The 27,665-nt window shown below is 43.0% G+C and overlaps 1 protein-coding gene and 1 long non-coding RNA gene across 17 annotated transcripts in view; both read right to left on the minus strand.

Moving 5' to 3' along the window:
- THOC2 (THO complex subunit 2) overlaps window positions 1–1,995 on the minus strand; it is a 112,264-nt gene extending 110,269 nt beyond the window's left edge. For 11 of the 16 annotated variants that reach the window (XR_008289854.1, XR_008289855.1, XR_008289856.1 and 8 more), the window contains exon 1: window positions 1,845–1,995. Coding sequence is in view for 13 of the 16 variants with exons in the window: in XM_053201624.1 (XP_053057599.1) it covers window positions 1,845–1,915 (71 nt within the window). In the remaining 3 variants the exon portion in view is untranslated. The remainder of the gene's footprint in view (window positions 1–1,844) is intronic. The other 5 variants (XM_027054319.2, XM_027054318.2, XM_027054315.2 and 2 more) reach the window with 1 other exon arrangement.
- A 5,904-nt stretch (window positions 1,996–7,899) lies between these two features.
- On the minus strand, window positions 7,900–27,516 carry LOC113597625 (uncharacterized). The gene is made up of 3 exons (XR_003418416.2): window positions 27,038–27,516; window positions 19,437–19,564; window positions 7,900–8,832 (listed from the first exon to the last, which is right to left on the minus strand). It is a non-coding gene; the product is annotated as an uncharacterized LOC113597625 (long non-coding RNA).
- Between the last annotated feature and the right edge of the window lie 149 nt (window positions 27,517–27,665).

A 27,665-nucleotide genomic window follows, 5' to 3' on the forward strand; every position in this document is an offset into this window, starting at 1 on the left:
TAACATGTTCCTAACAGTTACAAATGAATGTTTATCAAATAGACTTTTCACTTTATAAACCAATAAGCACTCTAAGCAAACGCCAGGAAGGTGAGGGGGAGAGAGGGAGAGGGGGAGAGGGGTAGGGAGCCGGGCACGGGGCGGGGGCTGGCGCGGGAGGGTTGAACCAAAATAAATATGAAACATAGTTCCCTCTTCAAGGGTCTCTCAATTCGTTAGAGTACAAGAGTACACAGGAGAAAGTCAAAGACCAATTAACTGCTAACCTGAGTGGTACAGACTTTAAGAGCAAGAGCTGTCCAGAGAAGTTTAAATATCTAAAGATTGGAATAATATTACTTTTAATAGCTATCACTTGAGCACTTACTATAAGCCAAGTGCTTTAGAGGCATTATTTAGTCTTCACAACAATCCTTTGAGTAGAGTACTTATTAATCCCAATTTACTCAAGGGGAAACGGTCAAAGTGGTTAAGGAACTTACCCAAGGTCACTCAGCTAGTTAAGTGGCTAAGACCGCCGCTTACCCAGGAAATACAATTCTAGCGCTCACACTGCTAAGACTTCATAAAGCACTGCGAGTGCGCGCGGAGCGGGGGGTGAGGTGGGGAGGCCATACAGGCTGGCAATATTACACGCTCAAGATCGGGGAACGCGTTCCCCGATTTCGTTCGAAGTAACGAAGTTCCAAAGATTCGTTATCTTATGCACGAGCAACACGAGCAACCGTAAACTAACTAACGGGGGGGGGGGGGGGGGAGGGAGGGAGGGAGGAAGAGGAGGGGAAGACCGCAAAAATGGCCAGAGTTAATCTCATACAATGTTGAGCTTTAGCTAATAACGCGATTCAGAGAAAAAAATTAGAAATAAGTTACTTGTTTTTGAATCTAGGGTTTATTTTGCTGCTTAAACGAGTTCTTTTTTTTTTTTCCCGAGAGAGCGCAAACTGAAATTTTGGGCGAGGAAACCGCGGGTATGGCAAATTACTGTTTTCTGTATTACCGGGGGAAAAAAAAAAAAACAAGTTTTATGACTAAAGGAAACGCGTTATTCCAGGTACTCGAGAACCTTGGAGAGTTGCCAAAATTAGTTGCAGTCCCAGGACAAAATGGGGCTTAGGAAACATTTAATGACGAAAGTTGAATCAGACCCGAAATAGCTCTAAAGTGAAAAGACGGAGCAAAGAAATGCCGGTAGGTCTTCGGGGAAAGCGGTAATCCCAGCTACACTTCTCCCACGGCCAGCCGCGCCGCGCGAGGCCGGGACGATCCGAAAGACCGCTCCCCAGGAGGACGAGAGGTGCCAAGCGGGGCTCTTCGCGACGCCCCGGGCATCGCGGCGGCGGGCGGAGAGGAGGGGAAGGAGTCGGGACGGTTCGCCCTCCTCGGGCTTCGGGCAGAGGAGGCGCCGGGCTCCAAACTGCGGGAGTCGAACGGGTGCAGAGTGAAGAAATGGGACAGAGAGACAAAAAGTCCGAACCCCCCCGGCGCGGCCCCGTAAAAAAGAAAGGAGCCAAGTGAGCTCAAGCGAAGAGGGGGACAAAAAGAGACGGAGCTGGAGCGCGGGGACCCGCAGGGGCGAAACGGGAGTTCTGGTAAGAGACTAAAGGAGGACAGACTACAGCGGGCAACGGGGATTTCGGGGAGGCCAGGGAAGGTAGGAGGTCGGCGGCGGTGACCAGCACCTCTCCTCCCCGAGTTCGAAACTCCTAGCCAACCCTCCACACCCGCCGCCCGGATGGGGGAGGGGGCACATCTTCCCCCCCCGACCTCTCCCCACTTGGGAGAGCACGACTGACGCCCGGGCCCGGCCCGGCCGTGCGCCCGCCTCCAGCCCGGACACTCACAATTCGCCTCTCCCTGATTTCTCCCAGTTCTTTATCCACTCTACGGGAACCACCACAGTTGCGGCCGCCATCTTCCCCTCACTAGTAGCAGAGGCCCGGATGTGTAGCACGCGAGCGAGGGGTCAAAGGGGAGCACCGCCCACGGGGAATGCCGGGAGCTGCGAGTTCGGTTTTCGATTTCCCGCCCCACTTTCCTCCCCACCCGCGGAAACCCGAGGCCCTGCCTCCAACCGGGTGGCTGAGACCCGTGGGTCCCTTTGCAGAGTGACTAAGCTGACCGCGCCCCCTACAACCCTTGCCCTGTTGCCCTGGCATCCCTTTAGAACAGGAAAAAGTGCCATCCTCGGGCCGACTCAGCTTCTCTTCTTCCGTGATACCTACTCCAGGCCACTAATTCAAGCATGTATTTTTCAAGCACCTAATATGTGCTAGGCACTGGGGGTAGAGAAGCAATAAGCCACTGTGCCTACCCTCAGCGAGCTCACAGTCTGTGGGAAAGACGAGCATAAGCAGATCAGCTACAATACACCCTACCAACTGCTGAGAAAAAAGAAATTAATCAGAGGAGAAGCAGCCATTTACTATGTGCTAGGCATTATGCTAATACAAGGAAGACAAGCTAGCGAGGAAGAGAGAAATTGACCCTTGGAAACCCTTGCTGACACCTTCTGTAATCGGCTTCTGTCACTCTAACCTTACACAAGACTAGGGGGCGCAAGTACCATAAGAAACAACTTGTTTACATTACACCGTCTCAAAAGTATCTCCCGACTAAATACTATTTCAAAGGCGAAATAAAAACTTTACTGTGGGAAAACATGGCGGACTCCATCCTAACTATGACGAAAATCAGCACGCCCAGAAATGGGCATCATGTGCCTCCTGATAAGGTGCTAAGAAAAACACTAACCAATTTTGTAGCGTTCATCACGCCAAAATTCGTATACCCTGAATTTAGTCATGAGGGAGCATCAAACAAACCCATCTTGAGGGACAGTCTACAAAAATCACTGGCTTGCTTGCACTCTTCAAAATCGTCAAAGTCACTAAAGACAAAGAGACATATTGAGAAACTCCTCCGGATTAATAGAAACAACAGACAGGACAACTGATCCCCAGCCAGAAAAAGAACATTTTTGTTTTGCTAAAAAGGGCATTATTGGGACAATTGACAAAATTTGAATATCTATAGACTAAGTAATAATATTATATCAATGTAAATTGCATGATTTTAATACTTGTACTACGGTTAACGTGGAAGTCCTTGTTTAAGAAAATACTCCGTGGAGTATTTAGAGATAATGGGGCATTACCTTGCAACTTACGCTAAGATGTTTCAGAAGAAAACTGTAGGATGATTAAGCAAATGTAAAATGTTAACATTTTAGGAGTCTGTGTGAAGGACAGGCAGGGATTGTTCCATTTGTGCAACTTTTCAAAATAAAAAGGTTGTAATGATACGTGTTTGGCAGAAATTTTAGAAAATATAGACAACCAAAGGAAGAAATCCTACCACACATATATTAAGGTACGAACTTTAAACTAGTATCTTCTAAATTTGGCAAGTTTCGCCAAATAGACCATGTTTATTTGTGTTGAAAGGCTGTTCAGGGGATAGGCTGTATTCAGAAGTTCTGGGAAAATACTACGTTGTTCATGATTGTTTTTCATCAGCTATGTCTAGTCTCCTAATGTCCTGTCTGATTTCAAAATCCTAAAGCCACTCATTAGAAAACATACACCGTTCTGTTTCAAGGACATCTGTTCATAAAAACCCTTTGCCCTTTCAAGGAGGTTCAGAGATATGAGTGCCCGTTGATCTTTTCATTTTTCATTATTATGGAATATTTTTAAAGTGCACAGAAAGGCATAGTGAATCTTTGTTGTACCGTCATCCTCCCTTAAAAAAATGTAAAATCATTATTACAGGATGGCTTCAGTGATACAGGGCACACTATCCTGCTGCTTATGTATACTTCACTCTATAATCTATAGCAGTGGGCACTATCCACATGTGAGTCCAGGTAACTCTTTGCAGAGGACAGGGAGGACCCTGTGCATTGTAGATTATTTAGCAACATCCTCCCCGGCCTCGACCCGCTAGATGTCAGTAGAACCTCCCTCTCTGCCCCCCCACCCCCACTCCCCACACACCAGTTGTTAAAACAATATCTCCAGACATTGCAAAATGTCTCCTGCGGTACAAAATAACCCCCTGTTGAGAGCCACTGACAACATTCTGCTGTATCCTGGTTTACCTTGCCACTTTATCGCAGTGATTTCTCCTTCCAAACACTGAACTGTGTGCAGTATGTGTACCATTCAGTATGCCACAAATATGATATGACCTGACTGCAGTGATGCCCTTTGAGCCTTGATTTTCCCTTCTCCCAGAGTCTGCAGAACTAATTTTCCATGTTATGATGACTCCTTTAGGGATTCCTCAGAGCCAGTTGGCTGTTTGTGCCATAAGATTGCAAAGCTATCATATCTTTTGCATCTTTGTTGTTGGCTTGCCTGTTCTTTGCTATCAGTATCTGGTATTGTCTCTGCAGCTGAGAGTACTGTTCACTGGGGATGTCACCGGCTCCTGGGTACCAATGGACTAGGCAGGGACCGAGGTCTGTGGTGAAGGCTAGGGATTAGGTAGTTTCAATGTTGACAGTCTGATGCATGGAGTGATAGGTTAATTTTAGGTCATTGTAAGGTAAAGCAAAACAAGACAAAATAAATAAAATAATGGAAGAATGAATGCAAAAACTGTAGCCTTTGTGGAATTGTCCCCTAGAATGCTGTGTGTCAGTATTGGATTTCTATTAACTGAAGACTTAATTATGTTAAATATGCATATTAAAATATCTAGGATAGCCACTAACATAGAATATACCTTCCAAACTACCAGAGGGGGGAAAATTGAAAGAGAGAAAGAGAAAAAAAATCAATCAATCCCCAAAAAAGGCAAGAAAGGAGAAAAAACATTTTGGAAAAGTGGGACAAAGAGAATAGAGGAAGATGGTAGGTTTAAACTTAAATATATCAATAACTGCATAAAATGTAAATGAACCAAATGCTCTAGTTAAAAGTAAAGATTATCAGTCTGCATTTAAAGAAGTCTAGCTATTTTTAAGAGACACCCCTAAAACACAGGTACACAGTAAATTTGAAAGTAAAAACGATGGAAAAAATACACCAGGCAAATACTATGATCAACAAAAATTAAGCTGTTACAGCTAGATTAATATCACACAAAATAGACTCCAGGGGAGAATAATTACTAGATTTAAAGGTTATAAGGGGTGCTTGGCTGGCTCAGTCAGTAGAGCATATGTCTCTTGATCTTGGGCTTGAGGTTCAAGCCCCAGGTTGAGTGTAGAGATTACTTAAAAATAAAATCTTTTAAAAATACTGAAAAATAATAAAGATGTTTACAATATATTGATAAAAATTTCAATTCAACAGAAAAAAATGAAATAATCCTAATCTTGAATGAACTCAACAGCTTTGAATATATGAAACAAAAATTAACAGAACTACAAGGAGAAATAGACAAATCCACCACCAGAGTGAGTCTTTAATTTATCTCTCTCATAAATTCATAGATGAAACAGACAAAAAGTCAGGAAAGATGCAGAAAATTTAAATATCAAATAAGTTTCTTCTAGTAGATACGCAGAAAACACTGTACCTAGCAACTAGAAAATAAACATTCTTGGGGCACCTGGGTGGCTCAGTTGGTTAAGCATCCAAATTCGGCTCAGGTCATGATCTCGCGGTTTGTGGGTTCGAGCCCTGTGTCAGGCTCTGTGCTGACAGCTCAGAGCCTGGAGCCTGCTTCTGTTTCTGTGTCTCCCTCTCTCTCTGCCCCTCCCCTGCTTGTACTCTGTCTCTGTCTCTCTCTCTCAAAAATAGATAAACATTTTTTAAAAATTTTTAAAAAGAAACATTCTTTACAAGAACATGTGAATGAGCCACCATGTACAGATTGTTCACTGATCAAAAGCACCTAGCCAAGGGGACAAGTGGGGGTCAAAACCCATCCCATGCTCCACTTGCCGAACCACATGCTCAGGTGTGGTGCTACATCCATCTGGAAGAAAGAGCATATTTTCCTAATTCACACAAAAGCAATATGTCATCTAATGGTGGTCCAGTGCATGGAACATTTGTGAAAGTTAATCATACACTAGGTTAAAAAAAATGTCAACACATTTCAAAGAAATCAGTCTCATACATTTCACATTTTTTGACCACACTGCAATTAAATTGGAAACCAATAACAAGAAAGAAGATAAAGAAAACATCTATGTTTGGAAATTTAAAAACATACTTGAAATCACATGTCAAACAAATCATACTAAAAATTAGAAAATACTTAACAACAATAATGAAAACATTACATATCAAAAATAATAGGGGCACCTGACTGGCTCAGTCAGTAGAGCAAGTGACTCTTGATCTCAGGGTCATGAGTTCAAGCCCCACGTTGGGCATAGAGCCTACTTAAAAAGAAAGAAAGAAACAAAGAAACAAAGAAAGAAACAAAGAAACAAAGAAAGAGACAAAGAAAGAAACAAAGAAAGAAACAAAGAAAGGGAAAGAAACTAATTTAAAAATGATGGTTTGCAGCCAAACTGGTATTTAGAAAGAAATTTATATCATTAAACCTTCCTATGAAGCAAGGCTGGAAACTAAAAAGCTAAGCATCCAATTTAAGAGTTACAAAAACAAAAACAAAACAAAACAAGACAAAAAGAAGTTACAAAAACAATAACAGAGTAAATGAAAGCAGAAATAAAGACATTTTAAAATAACAAATGTTAATAAAAAAAAGAAAATTGCCAATACAAAAGATCAATAAAACCAAAAATTGGCTGGTTGAAAAGTCTAATAAAACTAATAAACCTAGGGGCGCCTGGGTGGCTCAGTCGGTTAAGCGTCTGACTTCAGCTCAGGTCACAATCTCGCAGTCTGTGAGTTCGAGCCCCGCGTCAGGCTCTGGGCTGACAGCTCAGAGCCTGGAGCCTGCTTCCAATTCTGTGTCTCCATCTCTCTCTGCCCCTCCCCCGTTCATGCTCTGTCTCTCTCTGTCTCAAAAATAAATAAACGTTTAAAAAAAAACCTGATAAACCTCTGTAAAGACTAATTACAAAAACAGGAGAAGATATATATACACACACACACACAAATATTAGGAATTATACACACACACACACACACACAAATATTAGGAATTGTATCAGTTGGGTTTATGACAAGAAACAACATACTCAAAGTGGATAATTAAGGACAGCTTTTTTTTTTTAAGATTTTATGTTTACGTAAACTCTACACCCAACATGGAGCTTGAACTTAAAACCCTGAGATCAAGAGTCGCATGTTCCACCGACTGATCCAGCCAGGCACCCCTGAAGACAGTTTAATGAAGGAACCACGCACAAGGATGTGAGCAGGATTAAGGGAAACCAACAATGGATAGTGAAGCACCTCAGGGGTAGCAACACGAGAAGACATTAGCACCCCCAAATCTAAAGGGGCAAGGAGAGGGAATGGTTACCAAAACCTAAGGAAATAAGGAAAAATAAAATAAAATAATAAGGAAAGGAACATTCAACAGGAACTGTGGCCTTCTGCAGAGGAATCATTGCCAAGTCACATCCCTTTACGGAGGGAATGTGGGGAATAAATTCCCTGACCTTTCTCTCCTTCCACCACTCGATCTCCTATTGATACCTCCCATTGGCCGATAGCTACTAAAAGCTGTAATGTGGGGGAGCCTGGCAAATGCAATTAATATGGGTCAGGGGAGAGAGCAGGTTGGAGAAGGGTATAAAGTGAATCTTGAAAGGGAAAACAGAATTCCCAGCATTGACCATTCCTTTTGCCCCTCCACACCACTCTTGCCCTTTGTCCAGATGAAAAACCCATGCCCTCAAATGGAATGTACAAATTCCTATCAGCTACTGTACCATTGCAGGGGGATGACAATTCATTCATACTCCCACATGAAATCTAAAATATTAATGACCACTGGTACTTTTCATATAAAGTGGAAGGGAAAGGGGGCTCTAAACATAAAACATAGTTGTTATAGTCCCTGCTTCTGTAGCTGGAAGGAGGCACTAAGTTGATAATCGTTGCTTCAATTTTTCTGCCACCCACTCCACGTTTCCCTTACCTTCCATCAGCATCTCAGTAGCACAGGATACGTTCCCTGGTGGAGTGGCCTAAACCTTCATCCCCACAGGATCTGAGTCCTTATAATCTTACCTTGACCGGGTTACCAGTTTTCGTTGACTGGTACTATTGAGCAAGGGAGTGATAAGAGTCACCCCAGCGAAGTCCATGGGTGCTAGACATAGTCTTCCTTGCTATTGTATAGTAACAATCTAATCTGCCTTTGGTGATCACAATGGACCACCCTGGTCTATACAATGAACCCGTTGTCTGCCTGTTAGTTAAACAGCATGAAGAACACAAAATGGCCAGAAGGCAGTGTCAGTTTCCAAAACATCAGAATCCTCAGGCATCCTCTGGTGGAAGCATCTCTTCCTCCGGCATTAGAACCTCTTAACCCACTGAGTCCAAGATGTAGGGATGGGAAGTAAATATTTCTTCAGGGAGAGGGGTCAATCCCACCTCCACCTATCAAATCCTGGACCCATACATTATGGCTACAAAGGAGATGATATGATATATTGGCCTCTCGTTTAAAGTATATACTAGGCTCTGTAGGACAGCCCCCAAACTTGCAGGCTATGGCACCATAACTGAGCCTTCCACAGGAAATTTCACCATTCTGGCTTTGTCAAGCCAGGTATTCCTAGGTGATGAAACATATGATAAGACGAATGAATTCCATGGTGATGAGCCCATCGCCACACTTCCTTCAAGCTAAGCTGAGTTCCTTTGTTGGAAGCAATGTTGGGTGGGATACCATGGTGATGAATCAGGCATTCTGTGAGTCCACATGGTGGTGCTGGCAAAAGCTCTGCAAGAATGAAAAGCAAATTCATATTCAGAATGTGTATCTATTCCTGTGAAGACAGTCGGTGCCTCCTCCGTGATGGAAGGGGTTCAGTGTAACCAATCTGCCAACAGATGACTATCTGGTCCCCCCAGGGAATGGTGCCATGATGGTGCCTCAGCATCTGGTCTCTGCTGATAAGCAGATTACCAATTCAAAGTGATAGTAGACAGATCAGCTTCAGGGAGGGAAGACCCCATATATACACCCCACCCCAGCTGCCACAGCCATTTTGTGCGTGGGTCTACTGAGCAAGCACTATGGTAGCCGGAGAGGCTAAAATCAACAGACTAGGTTATCTTAGCCACCTGATTACTGAGAGCCCCTTCCATGGTGGATGTCCTCTGGAGGCAATTATATGAAACACAAATCTCTTCACACTCTGGCCCATTTTAATAGGCCCGTGCATATACATTTTTCTTAGGCCTCCTTATCACCAAATTCCTATCTAGTTCTTTCCACATTCTTCACCATCCAGTCAACATGTTAGACTCTGCCCCTGAATCAGTCTACATCAATATATTAGGCCGTTTCTTCTTCCACCAAAGAAGACAATCAGACGTACTACTTGGGAGGATTTTCTGTCTTTAGGGACCATCCCTGAGTGGGTCTGCCAGCCACCTATGACTCACTTCTACCAGTTGCCAGCCTACCATGAAGACCCATCTATAAAGCCATACGCCTACATTTTCTTGCTCTGTTAAATGGTTATAGAGAACTCTTCTTGAGGCCATAGGTATGATGGAAAGGCAGTCAGGTAGTAGGAGCAAGTACCATGTGAGCCTGAGCCATTTCTTCATTCACTTTTACCTTCCCGATTTTCTGAGACCTGATTTCAAACACAGTTCCCATTGAACAATGGAATGCTGCTGCACATGGCCACTTGATGACTGAGTGGATTAGACAATACCCATTTCATAATGGCCAGTTCAAGTCACATAGTCTCCTGTGTCCCATGGTCAGTAATTCAGTCACTATCAGGGCCTGGTAGCAATAGAGGCATTGCCTTTCTAAATTTTTTTTTTCAAGGTTTATTTATTTTTGGGACAGAGAGAGACAGGGCATGAATGGGGGAGGGGCAGAGAGAGAGGGAGACACAGAATCGGAAACAGGCTCCAGTCTCTGAGCCATCAGCCCAGAGCCTGACGCGGGGCTTGAACTCATGGACCGCGAGATCGTGACCTGGCTGAAGTCGGACGCTTAACCGACTGCGCCACCCAGGCGCCCCAGGCATTGCCTTTCAAAGGGAGAGTCACTGTCAATTAAGGAGAGCATGGCCTTACTTCAATGCCCTAAGAGTCTGTGCCAGGAGGCTTCTATTGAGGCTTCATAGAACATCTGTACCACAGACTCATATTTGTTGCTGAGGCTTTTCTTGCTTCAGATCCCACTCAAAACTGGCATCCTTACAGGTAAGTCAGTAAATGGGTTAGAGCAGCATGGCCAAATATGGTACGTGTTGCCTCCTAAATCCAGAGGGGTCCATCAAGTATTGGTTTCTTTCTTTGTGGTGGGTGCTACAAGGAAAAACAACTTATCTCTTACTTTAGAAGAGATATTCTGACATTCCCCAGATCACTGGACCCCTAGAAAGGTCATCCACGTAGCAGGCCCCTGAACTTTCACAGGGCTTATTTCATATCCTCTGGTTGTAAGGCATCTAGAACACTTGATTCTTCTTGCCCCTCAGATTCATTAGCATAATGCCACAAATGTAATGGATCGGTATTATGCCTGTGGAATAAAAAGACAACTTCCTTCTGGACTAGATTATGACAGAAAACAGCATGATTGGAGATAGCCCTGAGATAAGAGAGTGAGTGCAAACTATTTCTGATTATCTCTGCTGATGATAGTTGCTGGGTCAGTAGGTGCCAGAGGCTGGGTTGATTTGATCCAGTAAAGACACCACATTAAAAAACACGGTTTCATTGGGGTCGCAACCCGATTAATTTAACAATAATTCACAAGTATTCTCCAAAACTTATATGCCTTTTCCCACAGGCCAAACAGGCAAGTTATACAGGGGCATGTGGTTGGAGTCATCAGTTTCATTGTTCAAGTCTTTGGTGGTGGCTTCTATCTCTTCAGTTGCCTCAGGAATTTGGTGTTGCTTTGGTTTACTTTCTTGGCAGTACAGGTGAAAGGAGAGAGGCATACAGTTTCAGGGGATAGTACTTCACCTTTCCTATAATAAGAGCCCTCCCTCCATGGATCATGAGTCAGAAAAATAACGTGTGGTGATTTGGCCAAGATGGGTCCAAGTTCCCACTGAAATGCACTCAGACCAAGACCTAATCTATCACCTGACTCCATAAGTCCCCACTCTGGACGTGAACCACAATGGCATACTGTGGTTCCAGTAATTAGCATCAATTCAGAGCCAGAATCTTATAGACCTCAGAAGGTTCTGGATATTTTTTTTTACCCTGGTCATGGCCTCCTAGTAAATGACTACAGGCCCCAGTCTGAGGAAAACTTGGAAGGAGATTTGCAGTATACATCTGTGATAGATTACAGTAAGGTCCCTTCTCAGAGAGATCTCTCCTCACCTTAATAAAGAGCTCCAGAACTGTGGACTGGCTTAGTAGATCAGGGAACAGAGTAAGAGTTCAAGAGTCTGCAACATTTTTGCCCACCAGACTTAGAATTTTTCTGCTTCTCTATATCATGTCTATTTCATTCCCAGAAAATTCCATAATCACTCACTGCAACAGACGGAAGTCAAAACACTATATCATTGTGTTTTATGAGAGTTGCACCCACTTTAGTTCTGACAGTTAAGTGCCATCACCGAGACTCTACCCTTTAAGACCCCACTATTCTTATTGAAATCAGGGTGTCCAGTTCCACTGAAGCATCTCCTACAATCATCTCTGGCCTACAGAAGATATTCCATAAAGCTTTTCAGTAATACTGGTGCTCCCCTCACCGATATATTTCTTAATGCCTTAGTGAAGAGTGTCCTCCCAGTAGAGTGACCAACTGACCCGAATTTTCTTGGTACTGTCACAGTTTTAAAACTGAAAATCCCGCAACCCAGGAAACTCTACTGCAGTCTATGAGTATAGTTAAGAAGTAGGCACTGAGCAGATTGCACATCATAGATCCACTTCAGGGATCTATGGGCCTACAGGCTACACTGAAATCCAATGATTCTTACTGGAGCAGAGGCAATGAATTGTTGTGGGGGTTGGTCCTGAGGAGAATCAGTATTTCTTGTGAAGCAAACACCCCAATGGAAGTCACCAAGTGGTTTTTATGCAGAGGAAGGGCTGGTACCATTAGACAAAGGATGTATGATTGCTTCTACTGGCAAGGAAGGTTCAGGGAAATGTGGAGGCAAAATTTTTCTCAACCTCTTCTGTTTATGCCTAAATATTTCCACCCAATGTGTTAAGGTTCTATTCTTTCCCCAGGAGTGCCCTTCGGTTAACCTAAGAGTTCTAACAAGGCCATATGTTTAATTGATGCTGTACCTCTGCAACATTTATAATCAGCCCCTGAGCATGATCTTCAGGCATATCTCTCCTACAGTTCCAGGAGAATAAAGACTACTTGAATGGTGACATTGAGGCTCTTTGATTTTCCACTATGATCTGTGTTGTGCATTCAAGGCTTTCCATTTGTCCTCTTTTCTGTATAAGCTCTCTACGGTCATCAGAAGCAGTTAGCCCTAGCCACATCCTTTGCAATCATCGCTGTCACCATAGGGACTAAGTGCTCTAGCCACTTGATTTCCCAAAGCTTTGCCCTCCACTTGTATTCCATTTCAAGCCACCATCACTGATAATTTGAGTAATCATCATTCAGCGCATGCCACGCATTACAAGTGTCTCATTTTCCCCTAGAAAAGAGGTTGTCACAGATTGCATTCTTTAGGAAGCCAAAGCTGAAATTGAGTTAGGATGCAAAGCATTTACTGGAGAGCGAAACCTGTGAAGCAAATGAGGAGGCGGTAGCCCTGGGCAGAGGCAGTACAGGCAGGCAAAACAAACCCAAATCCAAAGTATGTATCAATCCCATTAAAGACAACTCACTGTCCCTTCCAAGGTGGAAGGGGTCTGAGGTAATCCAGACCATAAGGTGGCTGGCTAGCGTCCCTTTAGTCGCTGGCACTGTATACGGGACCCACCACTGGTCTCCCCTGTTGGCTTCTTGGGCACTCAGCAGGGGTAGTAGCTAACTCAGCCTTGGGGAGGGGAAGCCCATGCCCCTGGGCCCATGCATTGCTTCCCTCCCTGCTCGCATAACCACCTATTCTGGGGCCCATTGCACAAGTATTGTGGTGGCCAAGGAGAAGTTTGGCTTCTGGTTGGTTTTGAATCTACTCTGAAATGGATGTTCTTTGGTGAATATTAATGTGAGACGAAGATATGCACACTTTGAGCCAACCCCAGGGGCCCATCTTCATATCTCTTTGCCAGACACCCTTGTCACTGGTATTTCAGCGTTGTTCTTTCTATGCCTCCAGTGAGACAAGATACTTGCCAGTCTTCAGGATTCACCGTGCGTTCGTATATCAGGGCTTCATATCCCTCCGTACAAAATGAATGACTGAGGGTACTGCCCATTGGAATGACTTCCCTTCAGCAGATAGGGAAGGGGGAAAAAGAAATGGGCAAGCACTTCACAGAAGAGGCCAAATGAATGTAACCGGAGAAATGCAAAATAATAGCATACTACGTACACATTATGCCACCAGATTGCTGACAATTCAAATTTCAGTGTCCATATATGAAGTTTTATTGGCACACAGCCGTGCTCATTCATTTCCATATTGTCCATGGCTGCTTTCCCACTACACTGGCAGAGTTGCACAGTTGCATCAGACTGTGTGGCCCACAAAGCCAAAAGTGCTTACTGTCATCCCCTTTTCTAGACAGTCAAGTTAAAGAAAAATTTAAGTTAAATTAAGGTAAGTTAAACACAGCATTTCAATGTTTCTATCTTATTCAGAACATTCTTAGGAGCAGCATAGAGGAAAGAATAAGGAAGAGTTAGCCTCTTTCTATTTGGAAAAGATCCCTAGGAAAAAGAGCCAGGGAGTGCTGCCTAAAAAACAACAGCAAAGGGGCGCCTGTGTGGCTCGGTGGGTTGAGCGTCTGACTTCGGCTCAGGTCATGATCTCCCAGTTCGTGGGTTCGAGTCCCGCATCTGGCTTTGTGCGGACAGCTCAGAGCCTGGAGCTTGCTTCGGATTCTGTGTCTCCTCTCTCTGTTCCTCCCATGTTCGCGCTCTCTCTCTCTCACTCTCTCTCTCTCAAAAATAAATAAAGATTAAAAAAATTAGGGCGCCTGGGTGGCGCAGTCGGTTAAGCGTCCGACTTCAGCCAGGTCACGATCTCGCGGTCCGTGAGTTCGAGCCCCGCGTCAGGCTCTGGGCTGATGGCTCAGAGCCTGGAGCCTGTTTCCGATTCTGTGTCTCCCTCTCTCTCTGCCCCTCCCCCGTTCATGCTCTGTCTCTCTCTGTCCCAAAAATAAATAAATGTTGAAAAAAAATTTTAAAAAAAAGATTAAAAAAATTATAAAAAACAACAACAACAGCAAAGTCAGTGGTTCTCAGACTTGAGTGGGTATTGGAATCACCTGGAAGGCTTGTTAACAACAGACTGCTGGGCCTTACTCCCAGGGTTTTTGACTTGGTAGGTCTGGGGTGACACTTGCGAATTTGCCTTCCTAACAAGTTCCCAGGTGATGCTGATGTTACTGGTCTGGAGACCACACTTTGAGAACTGCTGGGTGGCTCAGTCAGTTAAGTGTCCAACTCTTGATTTCGGCTTGGGTCACAATCTTATGGTTTGTGAGATGGAGCCCCGCAGCAGGCTCTGCGCTGACAGCGGGGAGCCTACTTGGGATTCTCTCTCTCTCTCTCTCTCTCTCTCTCTCTCTCTCTCTCTCTCTCTCCCTCTCCCTCTCCCTCTCTCTCTCTCCCCTTCCCTTGCTATCTCTCTCTCTCTCTCTCTCAAAATAAATAAACTTAAAAAAAACGTGATTCTTAAACTGAGGCACTTCGGCAACCTGCATCAGAATCGCCTAGATCCTTGGCCTCATGGCACTTATGTTCAAGTGGAGAAGCAATATAATAAACCATTAAACAAGGAGCACCTGACTGTACAGCATGTGACTCTTGATCTGGGGGTTGTGACTTCAAGCCCCATGTTGGGGGTAGAGATTAGCTAAATAAATAAACTTAAACAAATAAACAATTAAACAAATAGATACATAATGTCATATAAAATAAAGTGGATCAAGGGAATGGAGAGTGGTATAGGGCATGCTATTTAAGACAGGGTGGTGAAGTCAGGCCCCCTCTAAGAAGGTGACATTGGACAGAGACTTAATGAAAGGGGAGAGCAAGCTATTAATATGTTAACATAAATGTTAATTAATATCAATATGTTAATATGTGAGGGAGGAGTATTCCAGACAGAAAGAACAATCAGTGCAAAGACCATGAGACAGGAATGTGCTTAGTGTGTGTTCCCAGAACAATTCAAAGCCAAGAATTAGACTCTTTGTTCTTTCTGGTTCCTTGTGTTGTTCCCTCCCCAGGGCAATAAGGTTCGTTTATTCTCTATCACACAAATAGGGTCATATGAGACATGCTGTTCTGCAACTTGCATTTTCCCCCGGTGATAAATAACGAACATTCTTTCATGTCACCGCATTTAAGATCGGTGTCATTATTTATAAAGGCTGAATATTCCTTTGTAAACATGGACCAGGGGTTTACTTTTTAAAAAGTCAGTTATTTGTATAACCAGTTTCCTACAAACGAACGGATTGCTTCCAGTTCCTGGCTATGACCCAGAAAATGCTACGGTATACTTTTGTGTGTGTGTGTGTGTGTGTGTGTGTGTATCTATGAACTTGTTCATGCATTCCTTTATGCACCAAAAATTTACTGAGCTGCTACTATATGTTAGGTATGGCATTATATTCTGAAAATACAATGGTGAGCCAAACAGATATGGTTCTTGCTCTCGTGGAAATAGGATCTATGAGGGGGGAAAATCATACAAGAAATATGTAATTACAAACTTTGAGAAGTGCTAGTATGGCCGACACCGTTGCTCAGCTAACCCACCTCCCACTCTCAAGCCTCCTTCTAGCTGGAATTTTGGGCAATGAGACAAAAGTGGATTGTGGTAGGCAAATCATGTTCCCCTCGATCATATCCTAATCCCCAGAGCCTATGCATATGATAGGTTACGTGGCAAAAATTCAGGTTGCAGATGGAATTCAGCTTACTAATCAGTTGACCTTAGAAGAGGGCTTATCCCGTTGGGCCCAATGTGATTACAAGGATCCTTAAATGTGGCACGGAGGGCTAAAAAGTCAGAGAAAGTGTGATAACCAAAGCAGAGTGGCAGTGATACGATGGCTGGCCGTGAAGTCAGAAGGGGGCCACCAGTCAAGGAATACAGGCACCGTCTGGCAGGTGGAAAAGGCAGGGAAACTGATGCTCTCTTAGAGCCTCTGGAAGGAATGCAACCCTATCAACACTGTGGGTTAGCCTAGCAAAACCCACTTCAGACTTCTGACACCCAGAACTGGAAGATAATAAGTTTGTGTTGTTTTAAGACTCTACATTGGGGCGCCTGGGTGGCTCAGTTGGTTAAGCATCCAACTTCAGCTCAGGTCATGATCTCATGGTTCGTGGGTTCGAGCCCCGCGTCGGGCTCTGTGCCGACAGCTCAGAACCTGGAGCCTGCTTCGGATTCTGCGTCTCCCTCTCTCTCTGCCCCTCCCCCACTCACGCTCTGTCTCTCTCTGTCTCAAAAATAAATAAAAACATTAAAAAAAATTTTAAAAACAACAACAAAAAAAGACTCTACATTTATGGAGATTTGTTATGGCAGGCATAGGAAACTAATGCGTGGGTTCTACGGGAAAACTTTTGCTGTCCTGACACAAGTCAGTCCCTTCCTCTCCTTCCCTATTCTTGCCTTGAATGGGAAGCTGTAAAGGTCATCTAGTGACACTGAGGGAAAGGCCAAGAGAACTGCAAAGCCATCAGCCCCGATATTGTTGAACTGCTGAACAAATGCCAGCAGCCCCTGACTTCCAGCCTTCTAGCTCTGTGAGGGAAAAAAACCCCCACAGACCCACACTTTTCAGCTCTTGTATTTATTCAGTTACATGCAGACAAAGCGTCTCTGAGTGATAAGTCAGTATAAGCAACTATGAGAGAATATCCCAGAGACCTAACTCGATCATGACATGTAGACACAGTGGACTTTCTGTCCACCATCCCATTCCCAGTGTGTCCAGCACTGGTGGGCTGTACCACCCACTTCAAAGTCTAAAGGAGGAAACCTTTCATCTCCCTGCCCCTTGGCAGCCAGTACACAGGGCCCGCGCTCTCCTCGACCAGAAAAAGGACACAGTGTGTATAAAGAAAAGGTTCACATCCTGTGTCGATGCTTCTCCCAATATCCCCTAGGCACTCATTGTTTCTGTTTCAGTGACTTCTTACTGTGAGCACCTGCGACTGTGCCCGAGGACTTTTTGGCCACAGAGTGTGCTTAGCCAGAAGTGGCAAGGAGTTAAGGTCCATAGGAGCAGACGCATCAGTGATGAGCATGAATATAGGAAAAATATCCCAGCTTCCTTGTTTCCCAGGTGGAAAACCCGAGGCATGTTCTATTTTGTCTTCCTGAGGTCCCAATAGAATCAACTCCCGGCTTCCCACAGCGCTGACCTGCTCATAAACAGACCTTGTATTGTTTTCCATGTCTTCCCTATCTCACTTCCCCACTTCCCCTTGTGGATTCCTGGGGTTGCCTTCCAAATAAACCACTTGCTCTCAACAATTTATCGGAGGGTCTGTTTCATCCAAAGTAAGACAGTACCAGAAGTGGTCTTTTGAAGTGGACCTTCAGGATGGGATTCTTGAATTGGATTACCTGTACAGCATATGAATACAAAGACCTCATTACTCCCGGTAAGTAGAGTGGTGGCAGTCCCTGGCATGTTGTAGAATTACAATTGATGAGACTTTCACCTATGCTGGATTGGGATAGGACACAAATGGAAGGAAATGCACTGGTTCATGCAATAGTGCCAGCCCTTGAAAGATGAAAACTGAGAATCAAGGAGTTGGTTTGCTGTTATCGATGGCCTTAGAAACGCTAAAGAAAGCAGATGACAGGTTTGGTCAGCCAATCACTAAGTCAAGGAACAGTATGGAAGCAGAAGGCCTTCGTGGGAACTTTGATCTCTTCCAGACCCAGATTTGATTGTGAGGGCAGTAAAGTTACACAGGAGAAGGATGCTTGTCTTTCTCAAGATCTGCCCCCACTTCCGCATATTTCTTCTAGAGACAGAGAGCTAGGGACAATTCTTAGTATGGCCCAAGCAGGGAAATGCCATTTCTAGTGGGAGATAAAAGAGATTATTCACTGAACAGTTGTAGGACTTGATGAATATACACTTGCTGGAATTGAGACAATAAACCCGGGAATGGATCTTGAGGGTCCTGAACCGGGGAAGAATATAACACTGGATATGGAAGAGTGTATTGATATTGGAACACCCTCCCATGACTCAGGATTTCACATCCTGGCAAGGACATACAGAGTCAGTCCTAGTATGCTGCTGGAATGGCTCCTTGAAACTTGGAAAAAACAAAGCCTATATAGTAAATGAAGTGGAGTTGTTGGAATTGCCTTGACAGAGTAGAGAGAAGAGGCAAAAAGCTCAGAGGGATGGGCAAACTAGAGTGGCTTTCTTACGTAAGACCAGAAAACACACTAGTTGATGGTGTCCCCTGGAAGGGCCCAGAGGACACTTTTTTTATTAAGACAACAAGGAATGTGTTACTGGCATCATTGAAAAGCTCCATGGCGGTTGTCTTCTATGGGTCGGGGTTCATGATAGGGGAGACTGTTATGTAAGATAGTGACACATCTGGGTGTCAAAGGGGATGATAGGATTCTAGAAGAGCAGACACCAAGTGTCAGCAGTTAACTGTCACAGTCAAGGTAAGTGTAGTAACCACTATAGACACCAAGTCTGGAATGGCAAAGATGGGGCTTTGACCTGTAGGGGTCGGTAGAGATGGCTAATAAATGATGGCATTCCTGGGAACAATATATACGGCGCGCTGTACCAGTTAACTAAGAGTGCCCTAACAAAATACAGGACTTAGTAGCTTAAACAACCGAAGTTTATTTCCTCACAGTTCTAGAAGCTAGAAGTCCAAGATCAAATTGTTGGCAGAGTCAGGTTCTTCTGAGGCCTCTCTCCTTGCCTTGCAGATGGCTGCCTTCTCGCTGAGTCTTCACGTGGTTGCCCCTCAGTCTGTTTGTTGTCTGTGTCCTAATTTCTTCTTCTTATAAGGACACTAGTCAATTTGGATTAAGGCCCACCCAAATGACCTCATTCTACCTTAATTACCTTTTTAAAGGTCCTATATCCAAATATATCACATTCTAAGACACTGAGGGTTAGGACTTCAACATGTGAATTTTGGGGGAACACAATTCAGCTCCTAACAGAACCCAGCAAGGGTACTGCTTATAAAACTAAAACTAAAGATAAAAATAAACAAATCAAGAATACCTGAGCAGTAGACTACTGTCAGTTGCTGCAGTGGAAAAATCATGATCCTTTAGTTTCCATCCCTGAGCAGGTTCCCAGACCCAGGACTGATCAAGTGAAGAAAGGCCAAGTCCCCTTGAGGAAGGACCCTGCAATGCCACAGCAAATATATACAGTTATGATTCCAGCTACTCTGCATCAACAGGACCTAGGCCATTTATCTGTGTGACTGTTTGGGGGAGGGGGGAAGAATACCCATATTTTGGGGAGCTGATGTCAGGGAACCTAAGGCACCATCATGGGGTCCTTTGTTAGAGTGGGATGTATGGAGACTTGGTAGGAAATAGAGCCCTGGCCCAAGTCTCACAGTGAATCCAATGGATCCACACCATTGGATCCATGGTCATTTCTCTGGTCCTTAAGTGTACTATTGGAAGAAACATATTCAGCAGTTAGAAGAACCCTCAAATTGTGCCCTCACATGACAAGGAAAAGCCATCATGATAGAAGTGGCTAAGTGAAACCTTCTGAAACTCCATCAACCCAGCCAAAATAAGAAGGGATGCCATACCCCGATGGGACTGGCAGGGAATATTGCCAGCTTCCTCACCTCCTGCCCAGGTGACACAACCTTGAAGTGTGTTCCACAGTCACCTAGAAATCCCCAGTAGGACTGAGACCCAATTGCCCACAGCCATGCCTGCTCACTAAAGCACCTTGCATGGGTTTCCTTCCTTCCCTGCCTTACTTTTCTATCTCCTTCCTAGGATCACCTCCCAAATAGACTAGTTGCACTCAAACCCTTACATCAGTGTCTAACAGTGGGAAAACCCAACCTAACACATCTCCTCTCTGGCCTCTATTCACACTAAAAGATACACATATACAGGGTTTTTGTTGCCACTGTTTTTGGTTGTACCGCCCCCACCCCAAAATCATGCCAGATACACTATTCTGTAATAATCTTTTTTTTCATGTTATGAGGCTTTACGGAAATTCTTCCAGGCCAATAAATTGTATATCTAATTCATATTTTAATAGCTGTGTCAGATTCTATAATATGGATATCCATTCCCCTACCGCTAAACATTCAGGTAGTTTTCAGATTTGCCTCTACGTTATAACAATGCTGCCATGAGCATTCTTTAGTGTATAACCTAATGAATCAGTGCTTTTATTTATAGAGACTCTGAAATTAAGGATTGCGAAATTAAAATGTATGTGTATTTTCACTTATAAAAATTTACCTTCAGGGGCACCTGGCTGGCTCAGTTGGAAGAGCATGCAACTCTTGATGTGGAGGTCGTGAGTTCAAGCCCCGTGTTGGGTGTAGAAATTACTAAAAATAAAATAAACTCAGAAAATTTTCTTAAAAAAAAATCTACCTTCAGATGTCTCTCCAAAAGGGTTACCTTGACTTACTTCTTACCAGCAAAGTTGATAGTGATATTTTCCCCAGTCCTTGATGGCATACGATGTTGTTAATCCTTTAGCTTTTAAATCTTTTGTTTTTAAGATATTATTTTTAAGTAATCTTTACACCTAACATGGGGCTCAAACTTACAACCTTGAGAACAAGGGTCACATGTTCTACAACCAAACCAGCCAGGTGCCCCCTTTAACTTTTAAATCTTAATGATGAAAACAGTACCTCATTTTACTATAATTATTTCCATCACCATTAGGGAGGTTGAACATCTTTTCATTCACTGGCCATTTAGATTTTCTCTTCATGAGTTGTTTATTCATATCTTTTGCCCATTTTTTTTCCTTTTTTTTTTAAAAGGTTTATTCATAAAAATTCTAGCTTTTCAAATGCAGGAGCTGTAAGACGGTCTCGGTCATTTTTAATACCTAAGCCCAGTACAGGACCTTGTAATTGGAGGTATTTAGTAAGTGTTTTTGAATAAATATTTTTATTTGTTTTTTTAAATGTTTATTTATTTGAGAGACAGAGAGTGCGAGCATGAGCAGGGGAGGGGAAGAAAGAGAGGGAGAGCAGGGATCCCAAGCAAGCTCCGCACCCAGCACAGAGCCTGACGCAGGGCTGGATCTCACAACCTTGAAATCATGACCTGACTGGAAACCAAGAGTTAGGCGCCCAACTGACTGAGCCACCCAGGCACCCGCCCATTTTTTTTTTCCATTAGGCTTTTACCTCCTAGAAACTCTTTGTGTACGAGGAATATCATCCCTATATGTATTATATATGTTGCAAATATATATCATATAGCATGTGTCATTTGACTTTGTTTATATTGTTTGGGAACATAAAAATTTTTTTAAATCTAAATAGTCAATCGTATGTAAATTTTTTAATGGCTTCTGGATTTTGTGCTTCATTTGGAAAGGTTTCCCTGACATCCAAAAATGTTCTCCTAGACCTCAATAAAAGTTCTCCAAATTTTCTTCAAATATTTTGTATTTTTTCAAATATTTTGTATTTCTTTAATAAAATTGTTCATCCAACATTTCAGAGAAGTAAGGTGAGAGGAAGCTAGTATGATTTATGTGGTAACAGAGTGGAGTTAGATATCAGTATGAATTCATGTTTAGCTTAATCTAGATATGGATAACTACATAAGGAATATTTAGAAATACGTATATATGTATTCTGGTTACCCACAAACAAACATCTCCTTGCTCTGTCAGCTGAGAGGACCTAGAAGCAATGACACCTCAGCAGCAATGAGCATGCCTAACACCCCGAGTTTGGTTTCTGATAGCATTCTTCAAGAAAAGGCCCAGAGACTCCCTGGAGAAATGGCTGATTCTAAAACCAGGGTAGAAAATGTACAAGATGAGCCTGCAACAACTTGTAGTGGCCCCAAAGCAAGAAAAGTGCTTCCAAAAAATCCACAATGATGAAGGTGTGTCAAAGGGACACAGGAGCCAAAGTGAAAGCACTCCTGATAGCCAAAGCTGGAACAATTAAACAACAACCAAAAAATGATGACACATGTACCATCTATATTAATGTAAGATGTTAATAAAAGAAACTGGATGTGAGGTATATAGAAACTCTATGCTATCTTTGCTATCTTTCTCTAAATCTAAAATTGCCTTAAAATCATTTTATTTAAAAAATTGTTCATTCATCTAGATTATATTTTTCATACGGTACGATACAGGGGCACGGCTCTGTTTTCTGTGGATAGCCAATTGTGCTGACATCGATTCTTCAAACAATTGAATTAAAGTACCACTTTTGTTATCTATTAATTTACTATGTATATTTGGATCTTGTTTCTGGGCAATTATATTTCATTAAGTTTCATTAATATATAATATAATATAGATTTCACTAATATATATAATATAATAAATTATATTTCACTAACATGGTATCACTGTATCACACTGTTGTTGTTTTTTTCAAGTAGGCTTCATGTGCAGTGCAGAGCCCAATGCAGGGCTTGAACTCATGGCCCTGAGATCAAGACCTGAGCTGAGATCAAGAGTCAGACGCTGAACAAACTGAGCCACCCTGGTGCCCCACCACATTGTTTTGATCATGGTGATTTTATGATACTTTTAGTATCTCCTAAAATATACTTGCAACTAATCTCACAAAAGACCAATTTCCATAACATATAAAGAGTCACAATAAAATCAAAAGAAAATGAGCAACCACCTAGTCGAATGATGGGCAAAGAATATGAGCATACAGTTCATAAATCGTAACTATAAATGGCCCTTAAACATATGAAAACATGTCCAAACTTCATCATGATTAGAAAAATGTAAAATGAAACGACACCTCACAGAAGAGCAAAGACCAAAAAAAATTTTTTAACGTTTATTTTTGAGAAAGAGAGAGAGAGAGGCAGAGAGGAGTACAGAGCATCAATAGCAGGCTCTGCACTGACAGCACAGAGAGCTCTGCACTCTCTGCACAGAGAGCAGAGAGTGGGGGGGGGGCTCGAACCCACAAACAGCGAGATCATGACCTGAGCTGAAGTCGGACACTTAAGTGACTGAACCACCCAGGTGCCCCAATATGTACAAGCATTTAAAATGCACATGCTGCAGGGCACCTGGGTGGCTCATTCGGTTGAGCATCTGAGTCTAGATTTTTCTTTCTTTTTCTTCCTTTCTTTTTTTCTTTCTTTCTTTCTTTCTTTCTTTCTTTCTTTCTTTCTTTCTTTCTTTCTTTTTCTTTCTTTCCTTTTTTTCTTTGTCAAATTGGCTTACAGACAACACCCAGTGCTCTTGATTTCCACTCACGTCATGATCCCAGAGTCATGGGATAGAGCCCTGCGTCAGGCTAAAATGAAACTCTGTATACACAAAGGAACAAGAAGCGAGCTCTCTATGTACATCTCAAAAGTTACATTGATAAGACAAAGCAATATGAAGAACAATGTGAATATTGTGTTAAAAAATGATTCAAATGTCTCTGAAACTACCTGGGAGAAACTGGTGACCTAAATTGCCAACGCAAAAGATAACTGACTGGCTGGGGGAGGGGTGGGGGAGGGGTAAAGAGAGCTGCATGCCTGTTGGTAACTTTTGAACTAGAACCGTATGAACATTTAACTCATTTAAAAGAATAAAATATTAATTTTTATGATTAATGAAATAATATGAGACTTTTATAAGAGCCCTATTTGAACTGCATTATATTTGTCCTTCAGGGAGGATAACTGTTCTTATAGTATTATGTCTTTCCATTTCTTCATATCTTTTTTTTTTTTAAGTAATCTCTCCACCCAACGTGGGACTCGAACTCACCACCCTGAAATCAAAAGTCACAGGCTCTGCCAATTGAGCCAACCAGGCACCCCTCTTCAGATCTTACTTTATGTTCACCATATAAATTCTGTATAGTTCCTCTTCCACTCATTCCCAAGTATTTTACATTTTTGTCAGTGTTGTGAATAGAATATTTTCCCTTTACTATGTTTAGCTGGTTATTGATAACAAAGAAATATTATTAGTTTTTGCCTATTTTCATATAGTTAACCACCTTACCAAAAACTTGAATTACTTCTGGTAGTTCTTGTAAAACTAGAATCTAGTAACTTTCTACAAATATAACTTTTTGCACATTCTTTCTAATGTAAATTCCTATCATTTTAGTTGTGGTAAAAGCTGAACACACCTGATGGGGAGAGAGAGACAGAGAGAGAGACAGAGAAATATAGTGGTGTAAATGAGATCGAAGTTTATTTCTTTTTTTTTTAATTAAAAAAAATTTTTTTAAGTTTATTTATTTTTGTGAGAGAGAGGAAGAGAGACAGAGCGTGAGCAGGGGAGGAGGAGAGAGAGAAGGAGACACAGCATTCGAACCAGGCTCCAGGCTCTGAACCGTCAGCACATAGCCCAACTCGGGGCTTGAACTCACAAACTGCGAGATCATAACCTGAGCGGGGCTTGAACTCATGAACTGCGAGATCATAACCTGAGCGAAGTCAGACACTTAACCGATTGAGCCACCCAGGCGCCCCAATCGAAGTTTATTTCTTTCATACACAGTCCAGGCTGGTGGAACAAATAACCCTGCTCCTCCAGGCTATTCAGTGACCCATGTTCCTTTCATCTCATTGTCCTACCATCTAGTGGAGTGTTGTACTCATCTGCATGATTGAGGCTGAGCTATGGTTACATCTACATCCCAGCCCATGAGGAACAAGGTGGGAGAAAAGTCTAGGATAAACAATTTCTACATTGACCTCATCACATCTGTGCATATTCCACTGGTGCAAACACAGTCATATGGCTGCACTTAGCTTCAGGAGAACCTGGGCAATAGTCTCTCTGCCATGTCCTTAGCTAAAACTATATTTCCAAGGAAGAAGATAATAGAATTTTGAAGACAAAACTGTATTCCTAAGAAAGAAGGGAGAACAGAAGTTTGACGACCACTATTAGTAAGCTACACATATTACTCCATTGTCTTGTCTTATTGGATTAGAACATCCAAAAACAATGTTGAATAATAGTGGTGACAGCATCCTTCTCTCGTTCATGATTTTTATGCAAATGATTTTACTGTTTTCTCATTTAGTATAATGCTTGCTGTTGAGTTTTGGTAAGCCATGTTCATCATATTTAAATGGTTTACTTAAAATTTCTATTTTACTTGAAATATTTATTAAGAATGGCTGCTGAATTTTTAAATGTCTTTTCCGTTTCTATTAACATAACACTACGGGTTTCCTCTTTTAATTTTTTCATGTCATAAATTATGTTGATAGACTTCCTAATGTTGAATCATTTTTTGCTACACTGCTTGATTCCATTTATTAATATTTTGTTTGGGCTTTGTGTGTATTTTGTACAAATATTTTAATATCCTATAACCATATGTAAGGATATACTAGCTTTGCAAAATGAATTTGGGATCTCTCCATCTTTTTCTGTGCTCTGAGAACTGGTGCCAGTCTCTGAACTGTTTGTTACTGACCCATGATGGGATAAGTGCAGAAATGGAGAGCGGTTACAAACGTTTATAATAATTTGGCATCGTTATGACACCCAAGCAGTGATTGCTGGATTCATCAAAGAATACTGCATTCCACTTTTGTAATTACTTTCTTGTCCCTATGCTAAATTGGTTTTCATTACATTTAATGAAACGTAATTTATTTCCGATGAATCTTAAAGTTTAAAAATTGTGCTTGTACTTCGCCTATTTCTCTAATATTCTTATTAAATTTCACAAAAGCAGATCTCCACAAATGTAAATGTTTTAAAAACGGGTCCTGCACCACAGATGTTTTGAAAAACATTAATCTAGAAGGGAGCAACTGACATCAAAATTATTTGTTATTTAAAGGTTATCGAGAACTTGGCTATAAAACCAACTGAACCCGCTGACTTTCAATGCCCGTCCACAGTTACTGCTCTCTTCCGGTTTTCTACTTCTTGGGTCAATTTCAGTAGTTTATAGTTTGCCAGGAAATCCATCATTCTTTCTGTTGCACACGAGATTCTGTTGCACACATTTGTTGCACACGAGATTCTCTTTTAAGTCTTTTAACATATATCTGTTTTTAGCTACATTGTCATTACTAGCATTTTACCTCCTCTTCCTTTTCTTCCTTCCTTAGTCTAGCTAGCCTAGAGTTTATCTATGTTACTTGTCCTTTACGAACATTCGGGCTTTGGGGAGCGGGCGGGCGGGCCCAGTCCCGGGTCAGGCGGGAGGTGCGCGGGCGCGGAGTCCGGGGACCCGGTCACTCGGAGCAGAGGCGACAGGGCGGCGGGAGCGGCTCCGGGGACATCGGCTCCGCCGCGCGGAAGTGCCAACTCCCGGTTTTGCGGGATTAGGGTAGCGGCCGCCGACCCCATCTTCCGGCGTCGCGGCCCCGGATGCTATCGCCTCCTCCTTTGTCGCCGCCTCCGCCCCCTCCCCCCTCTCCCGCTCTCCCCACCCCGCCCCTCCCCCGCCCCGCGCCGGGCTCGTGGCGCCAGGTCCCTCCTGGAGCGGTTCCAGCCGCACAGCCGCCGCCTCTCGGGCTCGTCCTCCGGCAGCTGATGTCCAGCCGGGTGCTCGGGCGGTACGCAGTGGCACACAGCCACAGGATGTCAGCCGAACGCACACCTCGAAGGTTGGCCTTCACAGGTCGGTCCGCGAAAGGACTGGCTGTAGCCAGTCGCGGTGCAGGATAACTTACCGCGGGTTTTGTTGTTTTGTTGCTGCCCTGCTTCTGACCTTCCCGTCGTGTTCCCCTCTCTCGACGTGCACTTTCCGGTGTGCATAGACGCCGGATGTCTTCATATTCCCTCCCCATTAATCAAAAGATTACGGAGAGTTGACGATGAACATAGTAATTAATGACACCCATCGGCCTTTATACAGTTAAAGCCACAGCAAGCCATAAGGATGGGCTTACCAATATTCCTGTGTTGGTTGGAACTCCCCAGTGAGTCAAAGGAACAGGAATTCAAACTGTGTGTTAATTATACTGGAATTTAAAATATAAATATATATTTTTTTAAGAACAGGAATTCAGGAAACGTCACAGTAAATATCCGTTGCAGCACTGTACAATAGAAATACGACTCAAGTGGCAGATGTGAGCTACACGTGTGATTTTTAACTTTATTTATTTTAGTCGTCTCGGCATCCAACTTGGGGCTTAGAACTCGGGACTCTGAGATCAAGAGTCCCACGCCCTTCCCACTGAGCCAGCCAGGCACCCCTACACGTGTGTTTTTAAATACTAGTGGCTATGTTAAAAAAAACAAAAGCTGAAAGAAATAGGTCAAATAAACCTTAATATATTCTCTTAATATATCCAA

Source organism: Acinonyx jubatus, chromosome X (genome assembly GCF_027475565.1).
Source record: "Acinonyx jubatus isolate Ajub_Pintada_27869175 chromosome X, VMU_Ajub_asm_v1.0, whole genome shotgun sequence".
NCBI classification, from domain to species: domain Eukaryota; kingdom Metazoa; phylum Chordata; class Mammalia; order Carnivora; family Felidae; genus Acinonyx; species Acinonyx jubatus.